We start from the raw sequence: 13,046 nt of genomic DNA, 5'->3' as shown, positions 1-13,046 counted from the left end.
TCTTAAAAATTATCTTAAAACATTCAACAGTCTGTCTTAAACTAATTAAAGTCGTTCTGTCTGACTGTGATTGTTTGGAGACAGCAATTGCACAAGGAGGAAACCTGTGCACTCAAAGTATTTACCCAGTGTATGAGGAGATTGCACACTCTGCCTCCGGGCAACCAGTTAGTTGCCACAACTACTTGCAGTCGATCTCTGACAACAAAAAAGTTCAGCTTTTTTTTGCAAGGAGACAATAAAAATAGGGATATTTATTCTAATGCGACTGAGCCATTAACTCCTGTTTTTAATATAAAACACTAGCTTTGAGTTTTTGTCTTTTGTCTCTTTGGTGTGAGATTTATTTGGACAGCATGTGAGAATGAAGGTAAAAGCATTGCAACACTTCCTAAACTTTTGGTGTTTGGAAACCTTGGCTACGTGTAATTTGGCGTAGAAGTGAAATATGTTGCAGTAGAAGTTTCTAATGATTCTAATGTTAACTCCTAACTATTGTAAATGTTATATACATCATCCAACCTTTGCTGCAGAGACCTCAGACTAGATGTGGAAGTGAATGCTCAAAATGTTTGGTGGAGCAGATTTACTGAGGTTATCTGTGGCTCTCTTTCAGGTGTGTACTCAAACAGCAGCAGCACCGCCCACAGTCGGGGGAATTCAGAGTTTCTGCCCCCATCAGCAGACTCGAGGTATCCAGGCCTGGAGGGAAACTTTGATGCTAATAGCCCAATATCTTCATTAACAAGCCCGGGGAGCATGAGAGAGGGGTGAGTGTAAGATCAGAGCAAGTTCAAGTTAAATGCGGTGAATCCCCTGAGCATTTATTTATTTATGTATTCATACAACGAAACTGGACTGGAAGCAGTCCGCTTAGTTTTTATAGCAGAGTAATAGATGTTTAGTGACTTGCTTATGGGCAGCAGTGGCAGTAGTTAAACCTGATGGAAGTTTATCTTCCCCAAGGTTGCACCTTGTTGCACCATTGTGAATATTTTCTTTCATATAATAAAAAGCAAAGAAACATCTATCATTTTTAATTTCTACACTGTCATGTATTTCAACATTGGGCTGCTTTTATTTCTTGGGAAGGAGATTACTTTACTGACATTTAACAATAAAACGAGAGGCAAACTTAAAACGGTCAGTTCATCCAAATCACAAAAATAAAGAAAAGACATATTTTCCTACTTACCCCTAGTGGTGTCTGGCAAGGTTTTCAGTTATCTGCTGCTGGGATTTCTGCTGCCAACTCACTACAGTGGAGCTGAATAAGATTTCATGTGGCAGTTTTTATTCAGAGTTATTTTCTACTATAGATAAAAATAGTGAAAACTAACAGACCTCAATTTTATGCTCCTCTCCGTATCCTTTTCAAGGATTCGCCCCAAAAACCTCTGCTTGTATATGTCCTAAACGTATTGTTTAAACATATCTGGCATGTATTAAAGTGTTTCTAAGCTGCTTAACACTTCTGAGCAGTCCGGCTCTGTTCCATATCAAACACTGAAGCTTCAAAGTGACACTAAAGATTTCACAGTCATTTTGTTTTGCTTTCCCTCATCTCTGATTTCTAGAAAAAGCCAGAGAGATCCGAGCGTGTGCATTCTTGAATAAACCAGAGACATTATCACCAGAGATGGAGTTATGGCTTTGTGGTCGCACTGATTGGGTAGTTGGAGACCACAGAACTTATGTGCACTGTAAGCTGAGACAAATTTTCTCTAGGCAAGTATAAAAGTAGAAGTGAGACTAAAAAGATACAGCTGAAAGCCTCCAGGGCTGCAGTTTCTGGACAATAGGGCCTAAAATTATTGGTCATTGAAGGTTTGCCCATAAAGTAACTTTTATTGGCACTATAGTAAAAACAAAAACAGTCTGTCTAATAAAATAGCATCAATAAAGGCCAGAATAACATTTTTGTGGCTTAATAAATGATATAAAATATTACAATATAATGCACATTGTTTCATATGAAATTCTCCCAATATTTCCAAGGGTTGTTTTCAAGTGGCCTTTCGGTGTTTGGCTTAAATGCTAAGATTGCATGTTTTCTCTGAGCACTGATTTCAACAGGTTTAAGCTTTAGGTTTCATTATTGAACCTTAGGGTTGAAATGAAAGTAGCAAAAGGTCTACTATGTATAGTTGTGACTTTTCCAGAAAGGTAGGCAGAGGAGATGACGCCCAATTCATCAGCAAGATAAAATGGACTAGATGAAAACATCCTTCCATGATTTTGTGCCACTTGTCTTTTATTCTTTTATTTATGCCGACAGCCTCGTGTATCTTACTTTACTTAGACCGTTATACTGAAGAAGTGCAATCGATTAGAACTTCTACACTGATAATACCTGAGCGTGACCAGTGGTAACATCATGCTTTTTGTATTATTAGCAAATTTAGTTTGAAGCATGGAAGGTAAACATATTTATTCTGCATAGAGATTGATGTTGTTTTTTAAGATTATGCTCACAGCACATCTTAAACCGATCACTTGGACTGAGGAGGACAACCAATCTGTGGATAATAAGTAGTTGAGATGTTGCTTGCTAGCTAGGCTGCTAGCCATTATTTTATGGTTCAGTCATACCAGAGTAAAAATAGGACAACAACATCCTTGCAGCTAGAAAAAAATAGTGGTTGCAATTCAGTTGCATAATTTTTATGCATCTGGAAAACAATTACGAGTAGTTGGATGTTGCACAGGTGACCTGGTGGGAGCCAGATTGTCTCCCTGCAATCGTAGTCCAAACTGACTGCTAACACTCTTAGAGAGACTTTTCAAATAAATGCTCTTTAATATGTAGATGCATTAGAATCAATCTGTCTGTCTTTTTGTAACAGGGGACTTGAATCAACTGGTTGTCAATTGGTTGTATTCCTGTAAAAGAGCAAGGTTGCCCAATATCTACTGTATGTCATTTTGGAGTTAAATTATAACAAGTGTGGAGATATTTCTGAATTTCTGTTTCAAACCTGTGAGGTTCTGACTAGACCTGCAAAGATCTAGACTAGATCTAGACTAGATCTGCAAACGCTGACCTCAAAACATGAATTGAGAACATGTTTCACTTATACTCTCACAAAGAGTTCAGATATCCTACATGTAAGAATTTGACCTACATGTAAATACCTAATGTGAATTTACCATAATGCCATACTTCACAAACAGATTGCATATAATTGCCAACTTGAGCTCTTTTAATCAATTATCTAGAAAATGAAAAGCATGCAGCAAGTGACCACAACAGTGACAATTTAAGGCAGGGGCGGGGGAACTCCAGGCCTAAAGGGCCGGTGTCTTGCAGGTTTTAGATGTGTACTTGATCCAATACAGCTGATTTAAATGGCTAAATTACCTCCTTAATGTGTCTTGAAGTTTTCCAGAGGCCTGGTAATGAACTAATCATTTGATTCAGGTGTGTTGACCCAGGGTGAGATCTAAAACCTGCAGGACACCGGCCCTTGAGGCCTGGAGCTCTCCACCCCTGGTTTATGGGACACATACTCACCTTTTAGCCAACCTCACTTCTATCCCTTAGTGATATTGTGCAAACTCTGCAAATGTAGTCTGCATGTTTAAGTAATGGCGAGGAAGGACGTGATCCACTGATTAGAATTGAAGCTGAAGAACTTTTTTTTTTTTTTTTTTGGTCAATGTCATCTTTATTGATAGGATTCAGATTTGACCCTGACTGCAGCACATTGCTAAAGCAAAGTGCATTGTATTGATTAGACACAGATCTGAGATTGTTTTTGGAAATGCTTAGTGATTTTTAAAATTTAAGAAATATGTATCAATGGAAATTTGTCTCAACACAGCTTTTTTTTTTAATTGTAAGATCTTCATTTTTTTTCTTATGAATGCAAATGAAAAAAGTCCACTTCTGTTTGTCAGATATTCGTACAAGTTACGATTAGTTGTTCCTCTTTGAAAACTACTCCTCAAGAAGTTATTGTGTTGGTAGTAATAAAACTACATCATAAATATACGTGTGCCAGCCACAGGCCTTGGGTTGAGGAGATTGTATTGTGTCGGTCAACCATAAAAATATATATGCAAGAAAACACAGAATTTGTAAGTATATTTGATCTGGATTTCATCACATATTTCACTTCTAAAACCAGTTTGAAGTTTACAAAATAAATACAGATTTTAATAAATCAAACATCTGGATGCTTTTGTGCATTTTTAGGAACTTTGCTCACCTCTCTCAGAATCTCTCTGCCTTCCTAAAGTGTGCAGCTACAGTAGAGCTTCCATGAAGCTATGCACAATCCGTCCATTGACGTCTCTTTATAGCAGCGGAGGATGTCATTGAATCCCACTGGTGCCCACAGTATATGACGACCTGCCAAAGCTAATACCAGACAAGCACTTGTTTTTCCACAAAATGACTTAGACGAGAGACGTTAAACACGTGAAAGTAAATTGTCTTTTCTTCACAGTGCAGGCAGCATCATGCTCTGACCTCATAGGGAGGCCAATGTTTACTCTGGCTGTAATGAGCCATTTTGACGTCTTTTAATACTTTACAGAGGCCCGCAGTGAGGCTTGTCCATCAGTTTAGTATTTGTGATGCACAGTGTTTGTATATATTGTGCGGTTGGAAGGTGGGAGGAGAGAGGTAGCGTGGTGCTGGATTTGCATTTTTTTGCAGCAGCGTGTCCATCAGATACAGGCACACTCACCAGGATAGCACTCACACAGAAACACTATTATACAGTTTGAAGGAAGGCGATGTAATGAAGTTTATTTTGCAGAAACTCCAAGTGACATTGGACCTAAATAGCCGCTTTAAGTGAAATGCTTGACTTTTTTTTGCATTTTTTTTACTTGCTGTAGCTCTAAAATGAAATGATTGTACTGTAGTTTCCCTAAGCACTTAGTGGTAGCACTTAGATCCCATTAAATCTCCATTTGTATTGCACAGATTTAACGTAATCCCCTGCGATCCATTAAATCCATATCACCGAAATACTTTCAAAATTCAAATTCGAAACATCAGGTTTGTGATCATAAGCTGGCACCAGTTATATGCAGCACAATGTGCAGAAGATCTTAAATTCTGCAAGCTGGATTCCTTTCATTCTGCATAAGCAGTAAGGATGGCAGCTGGCTGTAGTTAGGAAGAAAAGAGCGAGTGCTGCAGAGGGTCAGTTGGTAAAATATGATCAGACAAGAAGTTTCCTGAGGTCGTACTGACAGCCGCGCCCTCAGCCCTGGGCCCTCGGTAAGCTCGTGCATGTGAGCAGTTGGGCACACCGGCCACAAAGTGACAGATCGACCCAGCACAGCTCAGACATCTCAGCTATGTTGTTGCAACATTACAAGAATGTAAGCCGTGGCGCAGACGGCGTTGTTTATAGTTAAGGTCAGCGCTGATGGTTCAGGGGCCAGTGAGGGGAAATTCAAAGATGTGTTGAATTCTTTTGCCTTGCAGTCATTGCAGCACATTCATTTCAACAGCCACGCTATATCAAAGGCCACGTTGTTTACATAATACTATACAAAGCCTGGATTTTATTACCTCGGGAAGCCACAGCCATCTGTAAGTTATATCAGTTTAGGTTTCAAAAAGTCCTTCTGATTAATTTTGGCTTTTATTGTATTTCTCCAATGAAAGCAGAGACTGTTAACTTAAATGTAATAGCATCTGACATGGGAAATGGGTAATAAAGAGACTTGGGGATGATAAATGATAGATATGTAAAGAAATCTCCAAACATTTCCTCTTTTTATAGCTGATCAGATGCGAAACTATACGATGTTCAGGCCAGCAGCCATCGGTATCTCTGACAAGGCCTGGCTTGTTTATGAAGCCCACTAAAAGTCTTCCAGCAGAAACCAGGGCTGTTTGGCTCTCTGGGGACCAATATGCTGCAGTACATCATCCAGGAAAGCCTTCAGGCCACATGAAATGCTGAGAGTGGGCTCTTTGAAGGTGGAAGGGGGGCACTTGAATACCGTACGGGGGTTTTTTTCAGCTGCGTATCTCCTTAGAGAGAAATTCAGCTGCTTTTCTTTCTTCTCGTCGACTTGGCTCCACTGACTCATTCGTTTCCATGTTGAGTCAGAGTGTTTGTGCACAGTCAGCACATTCTTGCAGCAAAGAGATGGATACAGCTCTCTGCAGCACATTACCCTCCTGAGGTGGAAACGCTTTCTTATACAAACTGCGCTGTTTGCAGAAGAGAAGTGTTTACATGTTTCTGACGTATACAGCGGTCAGCTGATGTTTATCTGATTTCATTACCTGAAAACCCCGTGCCCTGGGTTCATTGTATCAGAGTCAGTGCTGCTGATTACATTGATTGAAACCTTCCCTATGAAATAATTGTCACAATTTAGTTTAATACAACTGAGATTGAAGTTCCATCAATCAGAGAGTTACAACATCATTATCGTTTTACCATAATATTTATTGGCTTGGAAAACTTGTGTTGAATTTTATGGTGCTTAAGAAACTCTGATATACATCTCAGTGTGACAGAAACTTTCAGCAGTTCAGCAGAAGTGAAGGTCAGGCCAAAAACAGCATTAGTGTAGAAACAGGCTGGGCTGAGTCAGTCACATACAGGATCAATTCTCTGGAAACTTAATTTCCGCTTTAAAAAAAAATAATAATAATTTTTGAGTTAAACCATCAAACCTGTCACTTTCAACTTGTACTTAGATTTGGTCTTTAAATGGCTTCAGTAGGACCTGTTGACACGTAGCACTCCATCACTATGATGAATGTGGTCAGTGTTTATTCATTTTAACACTGAAACACACGCAGTAATCAGTACTGTAGTTTAAAGTTAACCGTGTTTGTGGAGAATAGTTTGATGTTACTAACTTTAGAAATCTTAAGTCATCTGTTATTTCTTTATACTTTACTTCCAAGGAGCTGGACATTCTTGTAGTTTTTTTTTAAAGTGCTCTTGAGCAACAGTTCGGCAGACTTTCTGGAGGTCTTTAAAAGTTTTTCTTTGGACCTGGGCTGCTTTTTCACTAATTATTTACTATTTAACTAAAACTTGTCATATCTCAGTGTAGTGTGGAGTCTGTCCTTTAAGACATTCGAGCAAACTGGTCCGGTTTTGCCTAAAAACAAAAGAAAAGGTGATGGGCCTAAAAATGATCTACAGCGGTTGAGCAGTTTCTGAAAGTCATGTCCTTAAGAAATATTTTAAAAATCTACCAAAGACCTGACGCAGGACCTGAGAAAAGCATCTGGCCCATCAGTTGATCCATCTACTGTTATCTGTCTACTTAAGAATAATCAGGAATGATTTCACTGGTTGGATGTCTGTGAAGAAACCATTTATAAGGAAGGTAAGCAAGGAGAAAAGGTGGTCATCTGTGGCAGCAGGTCTTGATCCAAAAATGGCCTGGTGGTTGGTTGTCTGGTTGTTGGGGTTTTCTCCACATTACTGTAGACTCTTTACCTTACAATATAAAGCACTTTGAGGCAACTGTTTTTGTGATTTGATGCTATATACATGTTTATGTTGTGTGTTTCTAGGAACAGACCAGCATCCTTGTTTGTGTCTGCTGACGTGATCCCAGCAAGTCCCTGCTCAGACAGAGTGGACGTCCGGCTGCAGGGCTTCCAGAAAACCTACAACCACCAACAGCAAGTGTTCTCGCAGCAACAAGGTACCGACAACATCAAGTCAAGTAGTGTAAGCGAGGCGTGTGTTCAATGCCATGCTTCATCTTCGTCTCCTCTGTGGTTCTCCTAGGCTGCCTGTATGGAGAGGGAAAGATGGCTCAAGCACCCAGCGATGGAGGTTTTGAGCCTGCAAGTTACTTCACCAACCAGCCCACCTCCCACTCTACAGGTCAGACGTCAACTACACAAATGTAGCTTGTTGCTAACCATATCTGTGCTAACCTGTAGTATTCTTTTAGAGCTGAAACAAGCTTTCTAATGTGATTTTAAAAAGAACTATAAAGCTGATAATTATCTGACTAAATAAGCTAATAGCTTTTTATCCGCTTGTTGTCCATTTGGTCAACTGAAGGTTTTTAGAGCCTTTTTACTAAAAGCAGCTACTGAAAGTGACACTGTAAGAACAGTGGGAGCAAACTGAGACTACAAATGTACTGAGCAGACAGATAAACAGTGAGCTGTAGTAGGTTTTAATATTGCCTCATGGTTTCCATGCTGTTGTTGATGCAATTTATTATAAAACATTGATTATAGTTGCTCAAGCAATTATGGCAACTATCCATTTGCATTTTTTTAAAACTTCCAACTAAACTCTTTCCCATATGTAATAATAAAACCTTTCCCATTTAAATAACTCATTTGCTGTTGAACATTATTATTGTTATTGTTGTTGTTGTTCTTATTGTTTGCTTGTTTGTTTTCCTTCTGTCAGGGTTTGACTTGCTGCAGGACCTGCAGGGTCAGGCGGGGGGCGGTTACTCCTTGCCTCCCTGCCCAGACGACAGCTTCCTCTTCCAGGCAGGTGGCGTCGACCGCTGCCTCAGTCAGATTTACTCCGTCTATCTGGACTCGTGATGGCCACCCAGAAAGACGCTATGCAGCATGAATGAGACAGCTGACAATCACTCACTTATGTATATATCTAAGGATCGTTTTATCAGCATTGTTCCTTTTTTGGCAAGAGAAAAAAGCCAGTGGGAGTTTAAATGATACAAAAATAACTAGAGGCTGAAAAATTCTCGTTAAGCTGTGGATCTGTGGACAAACAAACAAATGGCCAAAAGGGAAAATCGCAGAGACACAGTACTGTGCAAGAGTCTTGACCCACCCAACATTTCTTTATATTTCGCTAGCAAAATGGGAAATAGGCGATGCCATTTGTTGAAATGTTCAAAGATATAAGGCAGAAACAGTGTTTGCAGATTTCTAAAAAGCTTGAAAGTCAATATCTGGTATGACGCTTTCATTTAATTTCTTTAAGTAGTCTTTAGGAAACGTCCTCCAGACTTCTTGAAGAACATTTAAAGCTTTTCTTTGGATGTTTGTTGCATTGAGCTTGTGCTCCGTCAACATGATCCCACACTGTTTCAGTAATGTTGAGGTCCGGCCTCTGGGGAGCCCAGTGTGTTTTTCTATTCAGGTATGCTTTTACTGCATCTACAGTGTGTTTGGGAGCTTTGCCACTAAGATGATTTTCAGATGGTATTGAATAGTGGACCGAAATCTGACAGTATCAGTTGTGACAGGATCCCCAAGGGCATGTCTGTCAGATGATAATACTATTACTAGAATAGCGTTATAAGCCTGCCACTTCTTCATTTGTCCCTTGCTTGTTCAGTTCCCTAAAATTCTTTAAAGATGCTGCTCAGAGGTCAGTGTTAAGTGGCTTAATAAACAAAAACATTCCTGTGAAAATGCCCAGGTACAGGCTCTAACCAGTGTCCAAAGAAAAATGTTCAAAGACTTTCAGAAAGCCTGGAGGGCTATTGCTCAAGAGCACTCTAAAGATTACAAGAAGGTCTGGCTCCTTGGAAGTAAAGTATAATGAAATTAGGAGTTGGTCAAGATTTCTGCACAGTATTCTCAGTGGCAAAGTAGCAATGACTTTTTTTTTCTAAACTCAGAAATGACCACAACATTTGTGTTTTCTGGATAGAAGGAGCTGCATGCTTTATTTTCTTTGTCTTCGTCTCCAATGTTGATCTTAGCTAGTGAGGACACTTCTGCCTCCGCAGCGGCTTGGTTTGTAGGAGATAATCAAAGAAGTAATCCATAATGCAATGCTTCCCAACCTCGTGTGGGTACACGAAGCGGAATGTAGAAGATGATTATAAAGACATCAGTAAAACGAAATATCCACATTCACAAAATATTCTAATTTCATATTTTCTTGTTGTTTGTGTGTAAATATTTTTATTTTTTATTTTTGCAGTCCTCACAGTGATTTAGATAAAACAGTGGAGGTTCGAGAATAACTCAGACATAAAGTTGTAAATAAAACGCTCAGATTCAGTTTTTTAATTCAACACATTCAGCAGTTTAAACATTTCAAAGCTTAGTCCAGCGTTTGGGAGAGATTCTTGCTGTGTGTTTATCTGAGTTACATAAGAAGACTGATATCTCTTTCTTGTTGTTGTATTAACTATGAAGCTCCAGCTACCAGCTGGTTAGCTGAGTGCGGGAAAAGACTGGAAACAGCTAGCATGGGTCTAACAAAAGCAATAAAATGGACCTAAAAAACATCTACAGAAGATGCTTTCAGCTGCTCCCTTCTTTCCAAGGGGAGGCATAGCAAATGGTTCCAACCATAATCAGTTATCATAATCAGATAATCAGTCTATTCGTTTATGTTTCCAATGATATCTCATGTGTTTGTGTGTCCTCTGATCCAAAGAGACAGTAAATCACAATAAAGTTAAACTGAAAGATACTTTTTTCCTGTAGTTCTCAGGAGGATATACACTCAGCTTCGCTGATGCAGTGTCCCTCCCCCATTCATCCAGGCTTGGTACTGGCACTGAGGGAGTACACTGACTTGAGTCACTTGAGGCTGGCTTTGTGTCTCCTCCCAGTCTCAAATTTTGATTTTTTTTTTTTTTTTTTGTATGTATGTAAAACAAATGTGTTGACCACAAAAAAGCTCAGTTGAATGTCTGAATAGAAATCTATAAACTGGGAGTCTTAACATTTAGATGTGCTGTGAAGGGAAACACAGAGGTTTATGGTTGCATGCCATCACGTGGACAGAATGAAATCTTTCAATTTTCCAGGTTTTTTTTTTATATGAAATCTTTAACACACAAAATGCTACTTTCAGCCACTCCCTTATTGATCACGTTAACAGGAAGCATGTAAACAAACCAAACTGCTCAGACAAAATGTATCTATAATGTCAGTGTGCTTGAATCATCACAAATTAATACAAATGTAGGAAAGCCTTTGCACTACACAATATCACTGTTGCTATAATGTGTTTTCACTTATTCAAAGCAAATTCATGTATGGAACCTCTGACATTTCTAGTTTTATAAACATAGCCCACATCCTGTACAGCTGCAGTTTATGATGTCCTTGCCTGTAGCTACAGGTAGCACCTCAGTCAGTTACACAGAGGCCTATCAACAAATGTTGGTATTAAGTATCCTGGACATTAAAAAAAATGTAGGCATCAAGGTATTTGTAAACCTTTAGATTTTCTTTTCTCTAGGCTGTGGACATTAAAAGGGTCTTTTTAATGATCAGTGGTCATACATAAAACGACTCAAATCAGCTTTAAACCACTTTATGGATGTATTTGATCCAGACCTTTTGATGATGGTGTTTAAAGTGTGCACATTACTGCCACTGTGCAACAGAAATGCTTTTTCTGCAGACGTCCATAAGGGGGTGTCACAATACGTAACATCTGTTTCCAAAATGTCCAAACTGCTTTACTACAACATCTGTATTCATCATGTGAAAAGGCTTGTTTTTTCTTTCAGAAACACAATGACTGGAAAAGAGCAGCAGTAAAACTGTAAATTCTTTTCTGTATCTTGGTAATGACTGAGGGTTAATTTGGTCTGACAATAATTAGATCCTCTAGGAGTGTAGTGGTTTACACATTTTCCTAATAAGTAAAGAAAGTGTCTCCTCCCAGTTTAAGACTGGGAAGCACAACAGGAAGGGCATCAAGTGTTTAAAAATGTCTCAGCCAATCAAACTACCTGCTGTGGTGACTCCTTATGAATAAAAGAGCAGCTGAAAGTAGCTTTTTAATAGAGCGGTGGAAGTTGTTTCATTTTATCCCATTCATATGTGTGTGAAGTCAAAAGGATGAATTTTAAAAAGCACGCTTTATGGTGTGCACAACATTATACTGTCTCAAGGAGGAAGCTTGGAAAACATTTTAAAGCTGTACGAAGCTATTTCCAGTCCTCGTGTGAAGCTAACCTAACCCAGCTGCAGCCTTACACTAAACAGTCATCATATGTAACTCGCAACAAGAAAGACCTCATCTGAAGATAACAATTTACTCCTTTAAGGTCATAGTGTGTGTTTGTGAGTAACCAGATTATCTTGTATCTGCAGTGTCAATGAGCAAACTCACTCTGCTTGTGACTAGAGGGGAAACTGCAGCAGATACCCAAAACAGGGCTGCTGTATAGAAATGTTCCAGAAATGTCACAAAGGGGAGTTGGTGTGGATGAAACAAACAAAACTATGCAATAAACTGCACTAAAATAAAGTTATTCTCAAACACAGGACAGCAGTATAATCGTTTTTGCAACAGTGTGACTCGTTTCTTCAGCGCGCTGCCTTTTATGTGTTTATTGTACAGTTTCGATCAGTGTTATTTTCAGTGGGAGGAGGCATCCGTTGTTTACAGTATCGTCTCTGCACTCTTTTCTGTCTCAGCTTAGAGACTTTGAGAAAATGGCCAACCAGAAAATGTTTACACTGATTTTGTAGTAATTCAAAGTTTTCTTATTGAACTGTATACAAATGGATCTGTCTTTTATACCAAAATAAAAAGAATCGGTTTGTATTTGCTTGTTTTTGTTTTGTTTTTAAGTACTGAATCAGTGCATGTTCTGCATTTTAGTGTGAAATATGACAAACAATGATTATAGTTCTTAATTTTGTTATTTTGGGTTTTGTGATTCCATGTTTAGAAGTTGATAATCTTGGTTGGGTAATGCTGCCATCTACTGGATCAGCTGGATCAAGTTCATTCCCACTCTAAATTGTAAGACTTGAAAGGTTATTAGTTACATTTCATGCATAGGACAGAGGCCTAAAACCTGAATCCTCTCTCTAACATTGTACTTTTAGAAACTCTAGGAACCAACAGCAAGCCTGCAGTCTGAGAGCAAAGGGCTCAGGTTGGCTAAAATGATATTATGAGGCCTTTAAGGTGTGATAGGGCCAGGTTACTCAGCACTTCTCTCTTTTTAGTCCTCTGTTAATACACTTCCTGCAGGATTTAGCGGCACTAGCCATGTAATCCATTCAGCTGCTCTTCATTAGAGTTAAGACGATGTTACATAGAGGTCAAGTATTGTAGCCATAATGACGGGCACTAGTTAATAAGTCAGATGAGTCCAAAGGGCATTGTTGTATT

The 13,046-nt window shown here is 39.0% G+C and overlaps 1 protein-coding gene across 3 annotated transcripts in view; it reads left to right on the top strand.

Moving 5' to 3' along the window:
• Positions 1 to 12,470, top strand: part of glis1a (GLIS family zinc finger 1a) — a 61,607-nt gene extending 49,137 nt beyond the window's left edge. For 2 of the 3 annotated variants that reach the window (XM_003448442.5, XM_025900534.1), the window contains exons 6-9: positions 617 to 770; positions 7,514 to 7,647; positions 7,734 to 7,832; positions 8,376 to 12,470. In XM_003448442.5, the coding sequence (XP_003448490.2) occupies positions 617 to 770; positions 7,514 to 7,647; positions 7,734 to 7,832; positions 8,376 to 8,518 (530 nt within the window). In that variant the 3' untranslated portion in view covers positions 8,519 to 12,470. Of the gene's footprint in view, positions 1 to 616; positions 775 to 7,513; positions 7,648 to 7,733; positions 7,833 to 8,375 lie in introns of those variants that run through there. The other variant, XM_025900535.1, reaches the window with a different exon arrangement.
• Positions 12,471 to 13,046: the final 576 nt, after the last annotated feature.

This window comes from Oreochromis niloticus, linkage group LG18 (genome assembly GCF_001858045.2).
Source record: "Oreochromis niloticus isolate F11D_XX linkage group LG18, O_niloticus_UMD_NMBU, whole genome shotgun sequence".
In the NCBI taxonomy this organism is placed as follows: Eukaryota; Metazoa; Chordata; class Actinopteri; order Cichliformes; family Cichlidae; genus Oreochromis; species Oreochromis niloticus.
This window is presented reverse-complemented; position numbering and strand designations above follow the sequence as displayed.